The 24,650-nt window shown below is 38.1% G+C and overlaps 1 protein-coding gene across 9 annotated transcripts in view; it reads left to right on the top strand.

The window, feature by feature from the left end:
* Positions 1-24,650, top strand: part of CFAP95 (cilia and flagella associated protein 95) — a 135,241-nt gene extending 110,591 nt beyond the window's left edge. For 8 of the 9 annotated variants that reach the window (XM_072838570.1, XM_072838576.1, XM_072838586.1 and 5 more), the window contains one exon: positions 24,148-24,650. In XM_072838570.1, coding sequence (XP_072694671.1) covers positions 24,148-24,330 — 183 coding nt within the window. In that variant the 3' untranslated portion in view covers positions 24,331-24,650. The remainder of the gene's footprint in view (positions 1-24,147) is intronic. The other variant, XR_012036602.1, reaches the window with a different exon arrangement.

The raw sequence follows: 24,650 nt of genomic DNA, 5'->3' as shown, positions 1-24,650 counted from the left end.
CTCCAGCTGCTATCTGACCACAACCCATGAGAGATTCCAGGAAGATAACAATAAATTCTTGTTTGAAGCCATTAAGTTTATTTTTAAAAATGTACTCTCAAAGATAACTGAGACAGAAATCTTGACTGCAAGGAAATAACCATTTTAGAAGACTGGAAAACTAAATTAATTATGAATTAAATTCATAAATGTAATTATATTAAAAATCCCAATGGATTTTGTTTTCTATTAGAATTCTAATTATAAGAGTTACTTGAAAGAATAAACTGATGAGAGTAATCAAAAGTTTTTGAAATCATCATAAAACCAACTTAGTGAAGTATAAGATTCATGACACTATACTAAATTTTGTGTTCTTATTTATTTTTTCTCATTTAAAAAGAACATTTAAACCATAAAGAAAGCAAATATGATAAATTATGGATTAATGCCTGATAGGTAAAGAATTTATACATATTGGCAGGAAAATTGTTAAGACACTAGAGAAAGAGCAAAGGACAATATATAGATAATTTACAAAATAAGAAATGTAAGTAACTAGCTAATACATATAGGGAAAACCCCAACTGACAAATTAATAAAAAATGTGAATTAAAACAATAAAACATTTTCTGCTACTAAAATTGGCAATATTTTTAAAAATAATAATATTTAAAGAGTAAAGATGGGATGAAATGAGTACTTTTATTTGTTCCCAGGAAGACTGTAAATTGCTTTAATCCTTCTGGAAAGGAATCTGGCAATACGTATCAAGATACTATTTGATCTAATTTTCCTTTTAAGGGATCCCTGGGTGGCGCAGTGGTTTGGCGCCTGCCTTTGGCCCAGGGCACGATCCTGGAGACCCAGGATCGAATCCCACATCGGGCTCCCAGTGCATGGAGCCTGCTTCTCCCTCTGCCTGTGTCTCTGCCTCTCTCTCTCTCTCTCTCTCTCTCTCTCTGTGTGACTATCATAAATTAAAAAAAAAAAAAAATTTTTCCTTTTAAGAGACTTCCTCAGAGAAAAATAACTACGAATAAAATTTATATCCAAGGATACTCATCACTGAATTATTTGTAATGGCAAAACTTGGAAAGTATCTAATGTTTTAGCATTAACAGTAGTACTATTAAATATGTTATAATTGTGTGATGAGATATTTTGTAGCCTTTATAATGTTCATTGATGTGTTCTGATAAATCCTGATTTAAGGTTAAGAAAAACATTAGGATACAAAATTGTATACATATAAAATGTATTGTATTAGTATAATATATAAATATCATATATGTATAAACTAGGTAAAAATATAGAGGAAAAAAACCTGAAGAAACTGTCAAATGCTAGTAAGGTTGGCCAATGGATGGTGAAATTCTAGATGATTTCTTCATCTTTACACAGTTTAGAATTTTCTAATACAACAAGCATGATTGCTTATATTCTGAAAAACCACAAGGAAACAAATATATTTTTTAAAAATGCAATTCAGGCCCATTTCCTTACATACATGGGATCTGGCTGCATCCCTAAGTTGCAAGACACATAATTAAAAACCCATGTCAAAGGACTAATTTCTCCACAGAAGTAAAGGCAAAGAACGTGAGATATATTCTCAAGGTGCATAAATCTTTGGCCATTGTGTTGTATATTCATGCTTTTAATTTTTTTAGCAATACTTCTAACGTTTCTCATGTTGCTTGTTTCCACATTAATAGCACAACACACCATGGCAGTTATTTGGCTTTATTTAGAGTTTTGTTCATTCACCTTCAAGTTCTTTGCCAAAGTAATTGATATTGAGGCATGTTTTTTAGCACTGCTCCTAGCACCCCCATTCAATGAATGCTTATGTTGTTACATTGTTATAGGATACCAAAAAAATTAAATCATAATAACAGCAAATGGTTAAATAATAGTAGAATAGTGACTGAACTCTGACATAAAAGTTACTGTGCACATAAATAAGTGTATGATTCATAAAATATTGACAAAAGAAAGAGAATATTTTTTTCTTGCTAGAGACTTCACCGTGTGGACTTAGCATAAATACAGTACACCATTTTCAGGCTATCATGTTTGCAATTTTGGAGTTCCTGAAGAAATCTAAAAATATTTGGGCTCATATTTCAAATATTTTGCATGAATTGAAACTATTAATTTTTATATTATCATTTTTAATATTTTTAAATTAATATTTGCACAAAGTGGGATAGTGTTATAGGAATTCTAAAGTGAATGCAAGTTATCATCCCATAGCTCTAGACATGAGTAAATAAATACAGAGTATTAGAAAGCTATGGTATCATTTTTAAGGAGAGAAATGAAAGAGAATTACAAGCTATTTCCTTGAAACCCCACCTCTTAAGTTGGATATTTATTATGGCTCGCCTCAATTTCAGCAAGATACCTTCTCTTTTTTTTTAAAATAAATTTATTTTTTATTGTTGTTCAATTTACCAACATACAGAATAACACCCAGTGCTCATCCTGTCAAGTGCCCCCCCAGTGCCCATCACCCATTCACCCCCACCCTCCTCCCCTTCCACCACCCCTAGTTCGTTTCCCAGAGTTAGGAGTTTTTATGTTCTGTCTCCCTTTCTGATATTTCCCACACATTTCTTCTCCCTTCCCTTATATTCCCTTTCACTATTATTTATATTCCCCAAATGAATGAGAACATACAATGTTTGTTCTCCAATTGACTTACTTCACTCAGCATAATACTCTCCAGTTCCATCCACGTTGAAGCAAATGGTGGGTATTTGTCATTTCTAATGGCTGAGTAATATTCCATTGTATACATAAACCACATCTTCTTTATCCATTCATCTTTTGATGGACACTGAGGCTCCTTCCACAGTTTGGCTATTGTGGCCATTGCTGCTAGAAACATTGGGGTGCAGGTGTCCTGGCATTTCATTGCATCTGTATCTTTGGGGTAAATCCCCAACAGTGCAATTGCTGGGTCGTAGGGCAGGTCTATTTTTAACTCTTTGAGGAACCTCCACACAGTTTTCCAGAGTGGCTGCACCAGTTCACATTCCCACCAACAGTGTAAGAGGGTTCCCTTTTCTCCGCATCCTCTCCAACATTTGTGGTTTCCTGCCTTGTTAATTTTCCTCATTCTCACTGGTGTGAGGTGGTATCTCATTGTGGTTGTGATTTGTATTTCCCTGATGGCAAGTGATGCAGAGCATTTTCTCATGTGCTTGTTGGCCATGTCTATGTCTTCCTCTGTGAGATTTCTCTTCATGTCTTTTGCCCATTTCATGATTGGATTGTTTGTTTCTTTGGTGTTGAGTTTAATAAGTTCCTTATAGATCTTGGAAACTAGCCCTTTATCTGATACGTCATTTGCAAATATCTTCTCCATTCTGTAGGTTGTCTTTTAGTTTTGTTGACTGTATCCTTTGCTGTGCAAAAGCTTCTTATCTTGATGAAGTCCCAATAGTTCATTTTTGCTTTTGTTTCTTTTGCCTTCGTGGATGTATCTTGCAAGAAGTTACTGTGGCCGAGTTCAAAAAGGGTGTTGCCTGTGTTCTCCTCTAGGATTTTGCTAGAATCTTGTCTCACATTTAGATCTTTCATCCATTTTGAGTTAATCTTTGTGTATGGTGAAAGAGAGTGGTCTAGTTTCATTCTTCTGCCTGTGGATGTCCAATTTTCCCAGCACCATTTATTGAAGAGACTGTCTTTCTTCCAATGGATAGTCTTTCCTCCTTTATCGAATATTAGTTGACCATAAAGTTCAGGGTCCACTTCTGGGTTCTCTATTCTGTTCCATTGATCTATGTGTCTGTTTTTGTGCCAGTACCACACTGTCTTGATGACCACAGCTTTGTAGTACAACCTGAAATCTGGCATTGTGATGCCCCCACCTATGGTTTTCTTTTTTAAAATTCCCCTGGCTATTCGGGGTCTTTTCTGATTCCACACAAATCTTAATTAAAATAATTTGTTCTAACTCTCTGAAGAAAGTCCATGGTATTTTGATAGGGATTGCATTAAACGTGTAAATTGCCCTGGGTAACATTGACATTTTCACAATATTAATTCTGCCAATCCATGAGCATGGAATATTTTCCATCTCTTTGTGTCTTCCTCAATTTCTTTCAGAAGTGTCCTATAGTTTTTAGGGTATAGATCCTTTACCTCTTTGGTTAGGTTTATTCCTAGGTATCTTATGCTTTTGGATGCAATTGTAAATGGGATTGACTCCTTAATTTCTCTTTCTTCAGTCTCATTGTTAGTGTACAGAAATGCCACTGACTTCTGGGCATTGATTTTGTATCCTGCGACGCTACCAAATTGCTGTATGAGTTCTAGCAATCTTGGGGTGGAGACTATTGGGTTTTCTATGTAGAGTATCATGTCATCAGCAAAGAGGGAGAGTTTGACTTCTTCTTTGCCAATTTGAATGCCTTTAATGTCTTTTTGTTGTCTGATTGCTGAGGCTAGGACTTCCAGTACCATGTTGAATAGCAGTGGTGAGAGTGGACATCCCTGTCTTGTTCCTGATCTTAGGGGAAAGGCTCCCAGTGCTTCCCCATTGAGAATGATATTTGCTGTGGGCTTTTCGTAGATGGCTTTTAAGATGTTGAGGAATGTCCCCTCTATCCCTACACTCTGAAGAGTTTTGATCAGGAATGGATGCTGTATTTTGTCAAATGCTTTCTCTGCATCTAATGAGAGGATCATATGGTTCTTGGTTTTTCTCTTGCTGATATGATGAATCACATTGATTGTTTTATGAGTGTTGAACCAGCCTTGTGTCCCAGGGATAAATCCTACTTGGTCATGGTGAATAATTTTCTTAATGTACTATTGGATCCTATTGGCTAGTATCTTGTTGAGAATTTTTACATCCATGTTCATCAGGGATATTGGTCTGTAATTCTCCTTTTGGTGGGGTCTTTGTCTGGTTTTGGAATTAAGGTGATGCTGGCCTCATAGAACGAATTACTCCATCTCTATCTTTCCAAACAGCTTTAGTAGAATAGGTATGGTTTCTTCTTTTAAACGTTTGATAGAATTCCCCTGGGAAGCCATCTGGCCCTGGACTTTTGTGTCTTGGGAGGTTTTCGATGACTGCTTCAATTTCCTCCCTGGGTATTGGCCTGTTCAGGTTTTCTATTTCTTCCTGTTCCAGTTTTGGTAGTTTGTGGCTTTCCAGGAATGTGTCCATTTCTTCTAGATTGCCTAATTTATTGGCGTATAGCTGTTCATAGTATGTTTTTAAAATCGTTTGTATTTCCTTGGTCTTGGTAGTGATCTCTCCTTTCTCATTCATGATTTTATTTTTTTTTATTTTTATTTATTTTTATTTATTTTTATTTTTTTATTTTTTATTTATGATAGGCACACAGTGAGAGAGAGGCAGAGACACAGGCAGAGGGAGAAGCAGGCTCCATGCACCGGGAGCCTGATGTGGGATTCGATCCCGGATCTCCAGGATCGCGCCCTGGGCCAAAGGCAGGCGCTAAACCGCTGCGCCACCCAGGGATCCCCATGATTTTATTAATTTGAGTCTTCTCTCTCTTCTTTTAATAAGGCTGGCTAATGGTTTATCTATCTTATTAATTCTTTCAAAGAACCAACTCCTGGTTCTGTTGATCTGTTCCACAGTTCTTCTGGTCTCAATTTCGTTGAGTTCTGCTCGAATCTTTATTAACTCTCTTCTTCTCCTGGGTGTAGGATCTATTTGCTGTTTTTTCTCTAGCTCCTTTATGTGTAAGGTTAGCTTTTGTATTTGAGTTCTTTCCAGTTTTTGAATGGATGCTTGTATTGCGATGTATTTCCCCCTTAGGACTGCTTTTGCTGCATCCCAAAGATTTTGAACGGTTGTATCTTCATTCTCATTAGTTTCCATGAATCTTTTTAATTCTTCCTTAATTTCCTGGTTGACCCTTTCATCTTTTAGCAGGATGGTCCTTAACCTCCACGTGTTTGAGGTCCTTCCAAATTTCTTGTGATTTAGTTCTAATTTCAAGGCATTATGGTCTGAGAATATGCAGGGGACGATCCCAATCTTTTGGTATCAGTTCAGACCCGATTTGTGACCCAGTATGTGGTCTATTCTGGAGAGAGTTCCATGTGCCCTTGAGAAGAATGTGTATTCAGTTGAGTTTGGATGTAAAGTTCTGTAGATATCTGTGAAATCCATCTGGTCCAGTGTATCATTTAAAGCTCTTGTTTCTTTGGAGATGTTGTGCTTAGAAGACCTATCGAGTGTAGAAAGCGCTAGATTGAAGTCACCAAGTATAAGTGTATTATTATCTAAGTATTTCTTCACTTTGGTTATTAATTGATTGATATATTTGGCAGCTCCCACATTCGGGGCATATATAGAGGATTGTTAAGTCCTCTTGTTGGATAGATCCTTTAAGTATGATATAGTGTCCCTCTTCATTTCTCACTACAGTCTTCGGGGTAAATTTTAGTTTATCTGATATAAGGATGGCTACCCCTGCTTTCTTTTGAGGACCATTCGAATGGTAAATGGTTCTCCAACCTTTTATTTTCAGGCTGTAGGTGTCCTTCTGTCTAAAATGAGTCTCTTATAGACAGCAAATAGATGGGTCCTGCTTTTTTATCCAGTCTGAAACCCTGCGCCTTTTGATGGGGTCATTAAGCCCGTTCACATTCAGAGTTACTATTGAGAGATATGAGTTTAGTGTCATCATGATATCTATTCAGTCCTTGTTTTTGTGGATTATTCCACTGAACTTCTTCTTAAAGGGGAATTTTAAGAGTCCCCCTTAAAATTTCTTGCAGAGCTGGTTTAGAGGTCACATATTCTTTCAGTTCCTGCCTGTCTTGGAAACTCTTTATCTCTCCTTCCATTTTGAATGAGAGCCTTGCTGGATAAAGTATTCTTGGTTGCATGTTCTTCTCATTTAGGACCTTGCTTATATCCCGCCAGCCCTTTCTGGCCTGCCAGGTCTCTGTGGAGAGGTCTGCTGTTACTCTAATACTCCTCCCCATAAAAGTCAGGGATTTCTTGTCTCTTGCTGCTTTAAGGATCTTCTCTTTATCTTTGGAATTTTCAAGCTTAACTATTAAATGTCGAGGTGTTGAACGGTTTTTATTTATTTTGGGGGGGGGTCTCTCTATTTCCTGGATCTGAATGCCTGTTTCCCTTCCCAGATTAGGAAAGTTTTCAGCTAGAATTTGTTCAAATACATATTCTGGCCCTCTGTCCCTTTCGGCGCCCTCGGGAACCCCAATTAAATGTAGGTTTTTCTTCCTTAGGCTGTCGTTTATTTCCCTTAATCTATCTTCATGGTCTTTTAATTGTTTGTCTCTTTTTTCCTCAGTTTCCCTCTTTGCTATCAACTTGTCTTCTATGTCACTCACTCGTTCTTCCACCTCGTTAACCCTCGTCTTTAGGACTTCTAGTTTGGATTGCATCTCATTCAATTGATATTTAATTTCTTCCTGATTAGCTCTAAATTCTGCAGTCATGAAGTCTCTTGAGTCCTTTATGCTTTTTTCTAGAGCCACCAGTAGCTGTATAATAGTGCTTCTGAACTGGCTTTCTGACATTGAATTGTAATCCAGATTTTGGAACTCTGTGGGAGAGAGGACTGTTTCTGATTCTTTCTTTTGAGGTAAGGTTTTCTTTCTAGTCATTTTGCTCAGTGCAGAGTGGCCAAAAGCAAGTTGTATTGGGAAAAGGAGAAAACGAGAGGAGAGAAAGAAGGAAAGAAAAGAGAAAAAAAGAAAAAAAAGAGAAGAAAAAGAGAAAGAAAAAGAAAGGGAAAAAAGGGTCGGGGAAGGAAACAAATCAAAAAGCAAAACAAAAACAAACAAACAAAAAAACCCCAAAAAAACACGGGGGAGTATCTTCTGATTCTGTATACTTTAAGTCCCTTGACTTCCGCTGGAACTTGTCCGTCTAGCTGGTGTTCTGGAGGAGGGGCCTGTTGTGCTGATTTTCAGGTGTTAGCACCTGGGGGAGCTGCTTTTCCCCCACCTGGTGCAGGGCTCAGTGGGGGTTGTTTACCCCGTGACGCCCCAGGAGGAACAGCCCCAGTGGCGGGGCCAGCTCTGGAGCCCTGGATTCAGCCCCCGCAGTAGCTCCAGAGCTCTCCGTCTGCAGGGCCTGGAGGCTTCGGGGTGGGGCCGCTGATCTGCTCAGCTCGGGCAGGAGCGTCCTTGCTGTCCTGGGCCCTCCCGGCCTCTGCCTGTCCCGTGGGGAGGCCGGATCCTGGGCTGTGTCCCGGCGCCCAGTGCTCCCGGCCTGCTCTGTTGGATTCGCGCTCCCGCCCCGCAGCCCCTCCACGGAGCCGCCGCCCGAGCCCCTCTGAGCTGCTCCCGGGTCCAGCCGTGCGCGTGCTGCAGTCTTTTAGGGAGCTCGGCCGCTGGGTATGGCACACTCTCCCTGGCGCGCAGGTATCTGTTAGTGTCCCCGGGAGCCCGAGGGCATCCCCGCCCTCCTGGGTCCTGCTCCAACTCCCCGCGAGCCCCTTTCCGCCCGGGAAGGTCGGTGCAGCTCCTGCTCCTCCGGGCCGGGGCTCTCCTGTCCTGGGGACACTCGCCGCGGCCTCAGCCCGGCTCCTCGTGGGGCCCCTCCCCCTTGGAGGCCTTTTGTTTCTTTATTTCTTTTTACCCCATCTTCCTACCTTGATAGAAGCACGAACTCTTCTCACTGTAGCATTCCAGCTGGTCTCTCTTTAAATCTCAGGCCGAATTCATAGATTTTCAGGATACTTTGAAGGTTATCTAGGTAATTTGGTGGGGACAGGTGATTTGGAGACCCTACTCTTCCGCCATCTTGCCCCTCAAGATACCTTCTCTTAAAAGCTTCCCCATCCTTATCTCAAATAACCAAAATGAGGAAAAGTTAGAGAGAGGGTACATTAGACAATTGGTCCAAGGCTGCCTGTTTAAAGGATACATAAGCTTTTAGGAGAAGGGACAAGTGAGCTGAGTTTAATGATGGAGACTTGACTGACACACTCAGGATGAGTAAGGAAAAGAATTAATTCAGGCAGAAAGCAAACTCAGGAAGTTGAAGAGTCAAAGGAATGAGAATGTTGAGAAAAAACAAACCAAAACAAAACAAAAAACCCAAGCATGGCAATAGTAAAGAGGTGTGAGAGCTGGAAGAATTAGAGGTAATGAGCAAAGGAGATATATGGGAATTTATTGGAATTTCAGATGTAGAACAATTCTGGGGAATGATAGAACCCAGGATGTGGACATGGGACTGAATTTCTATAACGGAATCAAAGCCATTGACTTGAGAGAATGAAAAAAAAAATGGTAAGCCAGAGTGTTGGCTGGATTGTAAATAAGGCTGTTGGAAATCAACCTACAGGACAGCAGGAAAGAAAGGTAATGCCAAGGACTGAATCAATCAAATGACCACGCTCTCAGTGGGAGCATTTTGGAGTTTAACAGCTCTTCCCAGTCATGCAGCTGCCATTTGGGTACATCTGATTGGTCATTATCAAGGGTGAGGTGCCATTTTATTTTCCTAAGTAGAGCAGCCCGTTGAATTATCTTTCCAGACATAGGGGTAGCTTGAACCCCCAAAATGTTCTATATCTTAGTTCACTCAGAGACAGAAAGCTGAGGAAGTTTTTAATAGAGAATTATGTTTTAAAGCTGGCATGGATTCCAAACTAACTTTGAGGAATCCCTGCCATGTTGCACAGTAAGTATGATGAGGAGCTGTATGTATTTAACATTATTCTCTGCAAAAGCAGGATTGACCTGTCCTAGCACTGGGGCTCAATGCACTGGTACAGTTATAGTATTTTTAAAATACTATATTTCTGTGCTGATGGGAAATTTTCTCTCACTTTGAGTTCCCCAGAATCCTGCTTCCTGAGTGGCCCTGGCCCCTTGCCTGGTCTCCTAGGACCCAGGACTGCATTGTGACTTCCTGGACCCTGGGATTTTTGCCATCATGGGCTCCTTCTTCCATCAAAACAAAACAATATAGGTTGTACAACTGCATTGGTCAAAAGACCAATATAATCCAAGTTGGATCATATTTACTTTTGGTGGCAGGGGGTGGACTTAAAAGCGTATTAAAGAAATATATTTCTTAGGCCATTTGTTTTCTTGCCTATTTATTACTATATTATTGTATTTTACGGCCGTGTTCTATGACCATGTTATTATTAACCCTCTTGAAATTATTATCAATGTACGAATGGGTGTTTTTAAAAATTTTATTTAAATTCAATTAGCCAACATAGAGTATATCATTCGTTTCAGATGTAGTATTCAATAATGGGTGTTATTACACAAAATTAAAGCATACAATACTCATTTTTTTTCCTGGGAAGTACTTTTGGAGTTTTATATGTACCTTATTTTAAGCAAAACTTTCTGTATAATAGCTACCATCAGTTCCTGCCCTAAGATGTCTATGAATATTAAATGGCTCACAACATTTCCTGGCTTAGCTATGCGTTGCTACCATTTAATAGAGTTAGTTTTTCAAAACGGCATCTGCATTTTTTATTATGGTTAAATATACATAATATAAAATTTACAATTCAACCCTTGTTTAGTGTAGAATTTAGTGGCACTAAGTACTTTCACACTAGATGCATCCTGAAAATTCTGATTTTAAAGAAATGGTGGGTCCCCAAAAGTACTGTGGGCTCTATGCCCTAGGCTTCCTGTGCTTCATGGTTGAGTGTGCCCAATCTCGACCTTCTGGAAGTTTAATACTTGCCTGATAAGTTGCCTCTAGGACTTGCTCAGTCTGAGTGACTGTACTGATTGGTAAATACTTTGAATATCATTCAAGACCAGAATGCACCTTGGCTAGGAGTCAGAGGTGGACAGCATCTTTAAGAGCCTTTTATTGTTCAGTTAGGTTCATTCACATGCAGGAATACCCCAAAGGCTGGAATTGCCTTTAGTTTTTTGCTTCCTGGGAAGGGATGTCGACCAGGGCCCTTAAAAAGAAGAGGAGGGAAAGAATGACTTGCTGAAAACATCCCAAAACTGAGACAGAAAGTGAATCTAAAACAGGTTGGGAACTAGGGATGGTGGAAGGGGAGGAGGGTGGGGGTGACTGGGTGGCGGGCACTGAGGGGGGCACTTGACGGGATGAGCACTGGGTGTTATTCTGTATGTTGGCAAATTGAACACCAATAAAAAATAAATTTATTATTACAAAAAATAAAATAAAAAAAATAAAACAGGTTGGGGGTTCTGTAGGAAGTATCACTTCTCTGAACTGAATTAGCTTTGGTTCCCTCTTCTTTTCAAAATCTTCTCTTTGTATCTTTGCTCCATTCTGTACCCCTATGATCTTCCATAATTTCACTCCGTATACAGTCCTTTTCTTTTTCAGGTTCTCTTTTAAAAACATAACAACAACAACAACCACAACAACAAAATAATAACATGCAAAGCTGTACCATCTAAATTGGCCACATGGAATAATCTCATATAAGCATTTAGTCCAGAATAAGAGTGTAGTGTTTTAACTAGATAATGTCCCAGGTTCAATGATGTGTTTTTTATGACTTTTATTTTAGAATTTGCCTTGAATCTTAACATATCTATTGTTTAATTTTCTCTTTTTTGTCCTATTAATGTTCTAATTCAGTATCTACTGAACAAAGAATAATGGCCATTTGCTGAATATCCTTGTTTATCTTATTATATTGACTGTTGACCAAAATAAGAAAGAGTTTTAGATTATTCTGCAAATGAATAGGGGTGGGAGGTGAATTTAGAGAAGAGAGAAGGGCTCATGGGGCTCTCCCTAATGTTTTTTTGGTTTATGTCAGGGTGTTCTAATATATAGCTGTTAGCCAACCACAGGAAAAGCCCTCTATTACTTGGGCTCAGAAAGAAATGGTGGCTTTCTTCAATCTAAAACAAGGCCTGAAAGATTGCATTTTGTGTTATATGTGTGTGCTGACTTTATACATATACACATAGAATGATTTTGTACCTTATGGGCAAAACAGTTCTGGTTCTGAGTCTTATGGTGTTCTGCCAGCATTAAGGGACTACATTTCCTAGGCCCCAATGGCAATTTTAGGACATGCTGGCATTTGCTTATATAGCTCCACAGGGCTTCACAGCTTCTCACATCCCACAGGTTGGGATACAAGAGCATTTGCTTATTGAGGGGAATATATAGTTGCTAGTAGGTAAGAGAAAGGAAGGAAGGAAGGAAGGAAGGAAGGAAGGAAGGAAGGAAGGAAGGAAGGAAGGAAGGAAGAAAGGAAGGAAGGATCTCTTTCTCTCTGTCAACACACACACACACATATATACAGAGTTCATCCTTGAATAATGTGGGAATTGGGGGCACTGACCACCCCCCACGCAGTCAAAAATCCACATACAATTTTTGACTCACCTAAAATTTAACTACTACTGTTGAACTTAACTACTACAGTTGAACAGAAGCCTCAATGATAGCATAAACAGTTGATTGACACATTTTGTTGTGTGTATTATATACTGTATTATTATAATAAAGTAAGCTAGAAAAAAGAGAATGTAATTAAGAAAATCATAAGGAAGAGAAAATATATTTACAGTGCTGTACTATATTTATTTTTTTAAAATCTGTCTATAAATAGACCTGCACAGTTCAGACCCATATTGTTCAAGGGTCAACTCTTGTCCCAAACATATAGAAAATAGAATAGGAGATAGATATGATAGATAGATAAGTAGATATTCTTTGTATGTATGTATGTATCTATCTCTCTATCTTTTTTTTAAGATTTTATTTATTTATTTCTGAGAGAGGCAGAGACACAGGCAGAGGGAGAAGCAGGCTCCCAGTGGGAAGCCTGATGTGGGACTCAATCCCAGGACCCTGGGATCACACCCTGAGCCGAAGACAGACGCTCAACCACTGAGCCACTCAAGCGTCTCTATCTATCTATCTATCTATCTATCTATCTATCTATCTATCTATCTATCTATCTATCTATCTATCTATCTATCTATCTATCTATCTATCTAACATCTATCTATCTATCCATGTATCCATGTATCCCATGTATCCATTTGTCTATCTATCTCCTATTGGTTCTGTCTCTCTGGAGAACTCTCAACAATATAGAAATAAGAATCTTTATGAGCATTCTGGCTCTCAGATTTTACTATTAAGTATTTGAGGTGATTTGATTCTTTCTCATTGATCCTGTCCCATCCTACTAGTATTTATTTATGATTGCATAATGTTTTTGATGAAGGACTTTAGCAAACATTTAATTTGAGTCTACTTAAAAATTAGGGAATGTATTTTAACTCCTGATAACCTCATATATCACCAACAGTTGAGAAATTGTGATCTTAATTCTTAGGAAACTCAGATTTTCAAGTATTGTTCTGTGTTGTGTCCTTTTAATAGAAAGCACTCTGTTTTCTCTAAAACTATGCTTTCATTTTATATTGCCTTCTGAAGCTAAGTAACTATGATTTTCTTTTGTTTCTGGGTCAAGCCATAAAAGCTTAGTTCTAATTTCTTTCTTTTAATTATGTTTAACTTCTACAGCGAACATATATGACTTCTGTAGAGAAGAAAAAATGTAAAAAATTGAGAACCTTGGGCCTCAAATTTATAACTAACCATGCCATTATAAGTATGAAATAGTGGCAATTGCCCTTGCATAATGTAGACTAAGGAATAAGAAAAATGATATTTATTTTTTCTATGATTAAAGTGATAGGACCAATAAAAATTCATGTATTAAAAAGAAAAATGTGTCAGTAGCTAAAGTTTAATACTGTATTGTGTAGTTTGTCTGATATTGTTTAAATTCAGCTTGGTTTGTGATATGGTTATTCATATACATCTCCATATTTTTCTTTATGATGACCAAACATATTAATGATATATATTTATATTTATACCCACAGCCTAACCTTCCTTGTTACTTCCTATGACTATGTTTCTTTAGTTGAATACCTCTACTGGTTATAAATACTTTTCCTTTGTAAAATTTTATCAAATAAAAAGGGAGTGTAAATGTTTTGTAGATACATAACAAAAATATATCCCACTAGTAATATGTTTGTTATAGCTACATTTGCCAGTTACTCTTAAGTCTGTAATGCAATCACTGAGAGAAGAAAATATCTAATAGAAATGAAATCATTTTTAAAGTAGGGAGGAGTGAATGTCTGAGATGCCTATCCTCCATGATCCCTAGGGTTGGTAAAGTAGATTTGGCTGTATAGAAATTGTTCTTTTCCTCCCACATCATTCTGTATGTGTGTATGAGAGGCAGCCTTATTAGGAGATGACAGGTCTTCGGTCAAGTGCATGTAACAGCTAAAGAATTTTATACATTATGTATACTGAAAATAATGAAATATCACAGTAATCTACCTCTATATTTATTTACTTCTACTCCATCCAATGTGACATTCACATAAATAAGCTTTGCTGCCTCATATACCTTTTTAAGACTATATGGAGTATCCCAAATGAGCTACTTACAGCCATGCTAGGGAAGAATGGTCTTTGCTGTATAAATGCCAGGTGGCTAATAGTTATCTATAATAATGGACACAAGGTTAGTTCACAGTGACTGATCTGACCAGGAAACATAACACATTATGCATTTTTATGGATGATCTGGATGAAGAAATTGAGATGATGCTTTCAAATTATTATATGATATTAAATTAGGCAGAGTTATTGATGTTCCAGAAAGCAGGCTGAAAACTGAAAATGACCTTGAAAAATAAAACTATAAAGAATAAAAGATCCCAAAGAAATTAGATGAAATCAAATAAGACTAAGTATAACCAAAACTGGGTGAGGACTGAGTATCCAGTTCACTAAGAAACAGTAATGCTATTTTATTCCAAAGAAAGTTCTGGAGATAAGAGTGCTCAGAGTAAGAACATAGTACTCAGGGGGTGATAGGGCTGGGGAGGGGATTGGGGTCTAGGAATAAGATATCTGCTTCTTAAAGATATGCTGATAGATTTTATTGATCTAGGTGGCAAAACCACATGCTGTTTGTTCTTCCATAATGAGAGAAGGTCAAGTGGGAGGGGGGCCCCAGTCACCAAGAAGACCTTCCTGTAACATCCTGAACATGTCTTTCCATGATTTGTTTTAAAAGAAGAAAGAAAAAAGAAGAAAAGGAAGAAAGCTTTCTTCATCTTAAGGCAGGTTTTTCCCATGGTGATTCTCTTGCTGCATCTTCAGTGCTTCATATTTCTACAGGGCCTGTTTTCCCTCAACGTATCTTTCTCTGACACTCTTTTTCTATCTTTAGCAGGATGTTTCATTCGACTTCCTCTATGTTTCTCTGAAACAGCATTATTGTTTGTGTTTTATGAGTTCTTGCCCTCTATGATGTTTCTCTGGAAGTGGACACTTGTTGGCTACCTCTGCATTCCTCCTTGTCCCTCTACCTTCAGAATCTATGACATTGCCCACTTCATATCTCTCCTTCTCTGTCCTCCATGGCTTCTTTTTGGACCCAACTATGAGTGTCCACAAGACTTAGGATCCAGAACTCTGTGCTTCTTATTTTATGCAATCTCTGAGAATTCATCCACTCTCATGGCTCCTCAACCATCATGTTTTGAGGGTAACTTATTTTATGTAATTTCAAACTTACAAGAAAGTTGCAAGAATGGCACAAGGAGCTCCCATATAATCTTTACCCAGAGTCACAAATTGTTTACCATTTGAGAGTAGGCTAGAGACATTGAGCCCCTTTGCCTATAAACAATTCAGTGTGTATTTCCTAAGAACAAGGATACGTAGCTATGGTAATGTTTTCAACCTTAGGTATAATTGAGGCAGTATAATTTTATAATTCACAGTTTGTATTCAAATATCATCCATGATGCCAATACTGTTCTTTTTTTTGACATATTTTTTTAATTGGAGCTCAATTTGCCAACATATAGCATAACACCCAGTGCTCATCCCATCAAGTGCCCTGCTTAGTGCCCATCACCCAGTCACCCCCACCCCCCACCCACCTCCCTTTCCACCACCCCTTGTTCGTTTCCCAGAATTAGGAGTCTCTCATGTTCTGTCTCCCTTTCTGATATTTCCCACTTATTTTTTCTCCTTTCCCCTTTATTCCCTTTCACTACTTTTTATATTCCCCAAATGAATGAGACCATATAATGTTTGTGCTTCTCTGATTGACTTATTTCACTCAGCACAGTACCCTCCAGTTCCATCCACGTCGAAGCAAATGGTGGGTATTTGTCGTTTCTAATAGCTGAGTAATATTCTATTGTATACATAGACCACATCTTCTTTATCCATTCATCTTTTGATGGACACCGAGGCTCTTTCCACAGTTTGGCTATTGTGGACATTGCTGCTATAAACATCGGGGTGCAGGCATGGCCAACAAGCACATGAGAAAATGCTCCGCATCACTGGCCATCAGGGAAATACAAATCAAAACCACAATGAGATACCACCTCATACCAGTGAGAATGGTGAAAATTAACAAGACAGGAAACAACAAATGTTGGAGAGGATGTGGAGAAAGGGTAACCCTCTCGCACTGTTGGTGGGAATGTGAACTGATGTAGCCACTCTGGAAAACTTTGTGAAGGTTCCTCAAAGAGTTAAAAATAGATCTGCCCTATGACCCAGCAATTGCACTGCTGGGGATTTACCCCAAAGATACATATGCAGTGAAACGCCAATACTGTTCTTTATAGATATTTTTCCCCTGTTAATGACTACCATTGTGCAAAGGGCACTGACCTCTCTCCAGATCATCTATACCACAGTACCACCTTACAAATAATAATTTTGTACTGATGTCATCTCACATTAAAAATGTCTAAAATGTGACTCATCTTTTCTCTCCTAAAACAAATCCTCTCCCATCTCCATGTCTTATTCCTTTTTGTGGTTTTAGAACTCTCCCAGCCATCCAGATTTGAATCTGTGGATCATCTTTGCTTCTTTATCCCCAGTTGGCCTGCTCAGTACTCAAAGTTCTTCCTGTGAAATGTCTCTTTCAGTCTGGCTCTACGTAAACCATTGTATACTGATACCCACCCATTCCACACCTCAAACAATTTTTTTCCTGTGATCCTCATCTACCTGAATGGCTCAGAGAAAGCTCAGAGTGATTATTCTATCTTAAATAAAGGTTGTCAGCACTCAGGGTCTGTGTAGTACCAGAACAGTAAGCTAGCCAACAACATGTGGTGATTTACACATCTGTTTCTATAGACAATTTCCAAACATTTCTTCCCACTCCCACTAAATAAATATTGAACAGACATGTAAATATTATGTTAGGGTATGAGAATACAACAACTGTCTGCAACTCATGTATGCAGAGGAAAATTGTCTGATAACTGGCCTTCTTCCTGAGCCTATCAGCAGTAGAAAAACACCAACCTCTCCATCCATTTACAGCTTAGTTTGATTCCATAGTTTAAATAGTTCCTATAGGAGGTTCTCAATCTCCCTTTAAAAACACTTTCTCAGAGATCTTCCATTCTTTGAAGAAAAGAACTAACATACTAGAACTGAAACTGTTACCTGTTAAAAAGCCTGCTAGCAAAGTTGGCCCTTGGCTGGCATCTAGAAACTTGACTTTTGGGGAATTAGAGGAATGAGACTTTTAGTTTTAGGGAGTCACTCTCATTAGGGAGAGTGGCTCACTGTACCTAAACCATTTATGCAAACAATATGGTTCATTTAAACTTCTGGGAGTCTGGATATTGCAAGGCAAAGAGTGCCTCTGAGACCAGCCCCCAAGATAAACCTTGGCCACTGAGGTTCTAATGAGGTTCCCCAGTAAACAGCATTTCACAGTTCTTTGCTGGAGAATTTTAGTGCATTCTGTGTGACTCACTGGGAGAGGACTCTTGGAAGTTTGCACCTGGTTTCCTCTGGACTTTAGCCCATGTGCCTTTTCTCTTTGCTGATTTTGCTTAGTATTCATTTGCTGTAGTAAATCAGAGCCACAAATACAACTATATGTTGAATTCTGTGAGTCCACCTAGCAAATCACTGAATCTAGTGGTAGTCTTAAGAACCCCAACACAGCCTGCCTTCATGGGGCAGATTGTTGTTTTCCCCAAATGGGTACAGCATGTGTGATCATCCCACATGCTCTTGCAATGTTATTTTGAAACTCTTCTCATTGAGAGGCAGAGTCCTTATCATCTCCATTAGAGCCGGGTGAACTGGGACTGTAGTAGAAGTATGCTATGTGACTTCAGAGGCCAGGTGATAAAAAGCAGTGTAGCTTCCTCCTGGTTCTCTCTGTGCCATCGTTATTCTCAGAACCCAGTCACCATGATGTGAGAAAGCCCAAGCAGGCCCACGGAGGGGACCTATATAGTTGTTCCAGTCAACAGCCCCACCGAGGTCTCAGCAGACTGCTGATATTAACCACCAACTGGAGTGAGGGATGTTTTTAACCCCAACCCTCAAGTCACTAACAGCTTTCAAGTCTTCTCCACTGAAGCCTCAACATTCAGCAGAGGGATGCTGTCTTTGTTATACCATTCCAAATTCCTGACCCAAAATCTAATATGGGTATTGTTTTATACTGCTCTCCATTAGTTGACCTGTTACACAGTAATAATAACTATGACTCTCTCTAAGATGACGTCCAGGTATATGGAAAGGGGGATGTGACGTAGCATTCTGATGCCAAAGGGCAAGGTTAGGATTTTTGAGTGTGCTGTTGTCTGCTTCTTCTGGTCTCTAGAATGATGTCCCTAGTTTACCTGACTGCTCTTTTCCTTGCTAGTATTGGTGGCTATAGTCTGTCGACGTTGAACTGTAGGTCTTTTTCTATTTTCCTCTTTTTCTCTGGGTTAGATTGAAGCCTAGATGGCTTGCTTGGGATAACAGCTTTGTTTCTACTCCTATAGATATTGTAGACCCCACAGAAGATTTCTGTGGCTCCCATCCAGTCCCAGTTCCAGTGTTTGGCTTTGAAGCTCCTGTTAGTAACCCCCTTGCAAACTTGCCACAGGATGCCAGAAGTGACCCAGAGTCTCCCTCTGCCTGAGGATGCTGCCCCACCAGCCTGGGTATGATTGTACTCCAGGCAAATGAAAGGGCAGCCTGAGATGCTTAATTTCGAGTTCTCGTGAGGGATGGGGACTTCTTATGCCTTTCCACTATTACTCTCATTTATCTCATGCACTTATCTCTGGCCAGGTCAGAGGGACTCCGAAAGATTAAAGTCTTAAAAAGGGAAAATTGGGAAATATGTTGGCTCTTTTTGCTGTTCTGCTTTTCCCTTTTCCCTTATTTTCTCATTCCTCTAATTCCCCTAAAAGGCTCTTCTTTGTATTATTACTATCCATTCCAACTTTTGGCTAAGCCTTAATACAGAGGATATTTTTCCTCCATATTGGAAGAACTCTATGATCTGAGGTCTTCCAGTTGGACATTGATATTCTAAAGTCCTCAAGATTGTGAGTTGGATTGCAAGGTATTATTTTGCTGAAAAATCCTATTTTGCATGTTAGAAGCTAGTATTACGATGCTTTCTTGTTGCCATTTTTTTTTTTTTGAAAGAAACTGTGATCTCACTTTGGGCAAATGAATGGTTACACACAGAAAGGGCAAAACTACTTATCATTTTGAAATGATTACCCCCTGTATACTTGGTTTGAGTGGCACACTAAATTACTTACCTTTTCAAGACTCCCACCATCTCAATTTGGCCTTGGGTCTGATCTGCAGTCAATATTAAGGTCCTTGAAGGCGAATCATGGAGTAACTGTTTTTATTCTATTTTGTGCCATTTGTATTAAACTTTGAAAAACATACTTGCTCTGCTTCTTATAATAATTATGCCTTTCAGGTTCCTATTAGTTAGATATTGTCCTGTTTTGTTTGTTCATCTATCTCATATTTGTGTCCTTCTAATTCCTGATTATATGATTAGTCACAAATATATTGTTTTCCCTTTATTCCTACTATATATATTTGTCCTGCTTCCTAGTTTTGACCCATTTTTTTTTTTTGCTCTGATTCTTAGTGCCTCAGTGTTCCAACATTGCAGATTATTAAAGTATGCATTAGTTGGGATACTTTTAGTAGGTTGTACAAAACCCAACTCAAGTCAGGCTGGACAATAAAAGCAATTTATTGGTTCATGTTTTTTGAAAAGTCAGGTTTCAGGAAAGGATTGATACAGCAAATGTCATCATGCTTCTTACCAACTCTCAAATCTGCTTTTTATGGTGTTGGTTTCATGCTAAACTGGTTGTAAGAGGGTCGCCAATAACAATCCGGGCTACATACTTCCTCATTTGTGTCCAATAATGGAAAAAGAGTTTCTTTCCTCCAAATCACTGAACAAGTCTTGAGCTTTACTTTGTTTGGACAAACTCAAAACACATGCCCAACACTGTGTCAATCACTGTCACTGACGAAGGAGTGGGATTATTGTGATTGTCATAGGTCAGTTAGATTCTGTCCCTACAGTTTGGAGTGAGTTCAATCTACCCAAATTACATGGCTGTCACACAATGAGAAAAGGGAGAATTAAATTTAGGGTGGTTTGGAGTCATGTCTTAAAGTTTGCATGTACTGATTATGTTCATGTCTTCCCAACTCTGTTCACTGACCTCACTTTGGTAGCTTGAAGTCAACCATATTTCCACCACAGAAATTGGCAAATATTGCAAATAAATTGTATGGGATATTTTGACAGGGAGCTGGTTTACCAATGCACCTATGATAATGGGACAGTTTCAATTTTCTGTGTATTAATAGGAAGCAGCCTCTTAACTAGTTTTCAGGATTGTTCACCTCTGCTATCTACTTTTTAAAAGTAACAACTTTACTGAGATAATTCACATGCCATAAAATTCATCCTTTTAAAGTGTACAATTCAGTGATATTTGTATATCCATAGTCACAATCATCAGCACAATTTCACATTTTCATCACCCCTACAAAGAAACCCTGTATGTATTAATAAAGTTTCTCTACAGAAAGAAATATCTGGATCTTGTCTGAATTTGTCTGGATCTTGAAGGGTGGTGATAGGGGGTGTGGAGGGAAAGAAAAAGAGCGTTCCAAGTGAAGGCAACAATGTGAGCAATAATGCAAAGTAAAAAGTGTGAGGGCACTTTAAAAAAACAGTTTATATTTCCATTTGGCTAGAATAAAACATTTTGATAGAGTAGATAGGATGAAGTCTGAAAAGAAAAGTAGAAGAGAATTTTGGAGCACTTTGAATGTCAGACTAAAATTTGGGACATCAACCTAGAATTTGATATTCTGTAAAGTTATCCTTCAGAAGTAAAGGAGAAAGACTTTCTCAGATAAACAAAAAATGAAGGAATTTGTCACCAGTACACCTATCTTGCGGGAAATGTTAAAAGAAGTTCTTCAGAGAGAAGGCAAATCACACAGATCAGAAATTCAGATCAAATTAATTGATACAGTAAACCAGAAAGTAAACAGACACCATCCCCTCAGAAACTGTACTTAGGACAAGGTAGCACATACTTCTGCCTTTCATACTTTCTTTGTCTTTATTTATTTTAATTCAGTAAAACAAGGCAAACCTGCCTCTCTTTTTTTTTTTTTCCAGAATGATCTAAGAATGATATCAGTAAGTGATAAAGGTTAGGAAAACTAGTTTACTTTTCCCAATTCATGAAAAACCTGTAGAAACAGGCAGTTGTTTTTCATCAAAGTATCTGTAAAATGTCTGAATATTGTATAAGATTTCATACAAAGTTAATTAGAAATAAATTATTTCCTTTAAGAATTATAAAACTATATATATATATATATATAGAGAGAGAGAGAGAGAGAGAGAGAGACTGAGAGAGAGAGATTTATTATAAGGAATTGGTGGGGATCCCTGGGTGGCGCATTGGTTTGGCGCCTGCCTTTGGCCCAGGGCGCGATCCTGGAGACCCGGGATCGAATCCCACGTCGGGCTCCCGGTGCATGGAGCCTGCTTCTCCCTCTGCCTATGTCTCTGCCTCTCTCTCTCTCTCTGTGACTATCATAAATAAATAAAAAAATTAAAAAAAAAAAGGAATTGGCTAATGCAATATGGAGGCTGAGAAGTTCCACAATCTGCTGTCTATAAGCTGGAAACCCAGGAAAGCTGGTGGTGGAATTCAGTCCCTGTCTGAAGGCCTGAGAAACATGAGAATAGGATAAGATTAATGTTGGAGCTCAAGCAATCAGGCAGGAAGGGACTGAGTTCTTATTTCCTCTGCCTTTTTCTTCCATTCAGGCCCTCAACGGATTGAAAGGTACCTACCCACCTACCTACACTGGGGAGAGCAAACTGCTTTACTGAGTCCACAGACTCAAATGCTAATTTCATCTGGACACACTAGACATAACTCAGAAATAATGTTTAGCCAAATGGTTGATGATTTAGCCGTGATCTAGTCAACTTGACACATAAAATTGGCCACTATACCCATTAACAGCCTCTCCTTGTTTTCCTCCTCCCCCTAGTCTCCTGCAAAGTTACTTTCTGTGTCTGTGGATGCACCTATTTTGGACATTCTATAGAAGGAATAGCACAATGTGTGTCTCTGTTTAGTTTCTTTCACTTAGCACATTTTCGTGGTTCATCTATGCTACAGCATCTGTCAGTATTTTATTCCTTGTGTTGCCGAATAATATTTCACTGTGAGGATAGACCACATTTTGTTTATCCACATTAGTTGATGACATGTGAGTTCTTATTCTAATTCTAATCAGAGTTAGGAATCCAATCCTTTCCACCTTCTGTCTTCAGTACCTTCTTTCTGCCAGAATCCTTTTCTTAAAAAACATCACATTTAATCTTGTCACTCACCTGATCAAAATAAATCATCCTGTCTGCCTAGGAGATGCTAGAGGAACACACCAACCCTGCATTTGAAGCTCTCTTCAGTTTGACGGAAGCTGGTTTAGGAATGGGCAGATCCTGCCTCCCTGTGAGCAGGCGGGTTTGGCCAGTAACGCTCAAATCTCATTGAAAGAGCCTCTACTGGACCAAAACTCAACAGACGAGCCCTAAAGAAATGAGACTCTGACTATGAAAAATAAAAGCCCAAACTATAGAAAGTTACATGGATATAACATATTTGTAGGATTTTGTAATTTCTATGTCTTTTCATCTCTTAATTATTGAAAATTTGATGAGGGTCCTGGAGGGATAATGGATCTTACAATTAGTTAGTTGGAAGTCCTGGCTGAGTTGCTTAATATTGACATTCTTTAAATCCTCTTTTTCTGAGATTTTAAGCAAATTGTCTTTTCTTATATTCAAAGTGGGAGTAATAATTCCTATGGTGGAGTTCTGCTATGGATTAACAAATATAAACACTCAACTACTGTGCCCAACCCATAATAGACACTCAGTAAATCCATTGCCTCTATAATTATTGTTGTGGTTGAATATATGGTTAAAAATTTCAATTATTTTCAATAAGGCCAATCTAAGATTAGAACTGTTTTGGTGTTCTTTCATTGTTTTATAGCTCTGGTGATTTAATTTCAATATTGTGTTAGTACTTTAAAATTAGTACCAATCTGAAGCAGAAATTAGATAATCAGCTCAAGGGCTTTAATGTTCCTTGTCTACCATTACTCTTGATGTAATCTGAGAGAATTAATATTTTCTTTGGGAAATGGTCAATGAGAATATCTTGTTTTATTAACAGAAGCTTCTGTGAAGTGCTTTAAAGGATAAATACCTTAAACATTATGCTGGGTTATCCTGGGGTAAATTTCTCAGAAGAATGAATCTTTGAGTTCGGCATTTATGACTTGATAGCAACTATTGATTGCAACTAATGATACAGCCCAACATATTATTCTTTGGAAGGATTATAATTTGTATTAACTTTTAAAAGGTGTTGAATGACTATTAAATTATAACTGTTTTGGTCTTAATGTAGGTGATCATAAAATTTAAATTGTTCTTTGTGTCATGTATTTATGGTTTACAAAAATTTTAAATGTGAAACAATTTATCTTTTTAGTTTCATAAAAAAACAACTATGAACTAGTGGTTTCTTTTAGAATTAAAGTATTTATAAATGCAATAGCCATTTTTTCATTGAGGCATTTGTAATTTGATATATTAAATTAATTGTGTGAAAATTAAACTTGGATCAAATAAGATTAATATATTGAAGATCATCTTTTAAAAAAAGCTCTTGTTTTTATATATTTTGGTCACTCAACATTATTTCTTTTTCTCCCCTCCCCAATAGGATTATCCTTGTCAAGATGATTATTCAATAGTCCACAGAAAATGCCGTTCTCAGTTCACTGATCTAGATGGTTCCAAAAGATTTGGCATCAACACTTGGCATGACGAGAGTGGGATTTATGCTAATTTATATGTAAAACAAAAACTCTACCCGTTAACTGGTGGTCCTGTGGTCCCCTTTTAAAAATAATCTACGGAATCAGATTCTCTAGCTAATGAAAGAATAATGGATATAACTGTTGATTTTCTATGCTAATAAATGCAATGGGAATGTTACTATCATAGGTTCCTTTAGAAACAAAATCTTACATATTCTAGGCCAGCATATATATGTCCTTCTTTTCATAGGCTGCTCTGGTATTTTCCAAAGTTTACTATGTATACTACCTAGGGTGTACAACAGAATTTGAGGTGGAACTTGGTGGAATTTTCTTTTATTTATAGAATATGTATTTATTTCAAGTTTTATTAGAAATATGAATAAAGCTAGAACAATCAAGCTTA

This window comes from Canis lupus, chromosome 1 (genome assembly GCF_048164855.1).
Source record: "Canis lupus baileyi chromosome 1, mCanLup2.hap1, whole genome shotgun sequence".
NCBI lineage: Eukaryota > Metazoa > Chordata > Mammalia > Carnivora > Canidae > Canis > Canis lupus.
Note: the sequence above shows the minus strand (reverse complement) of the source record. Positions and strands in the feature narration are given on the sequence as shown.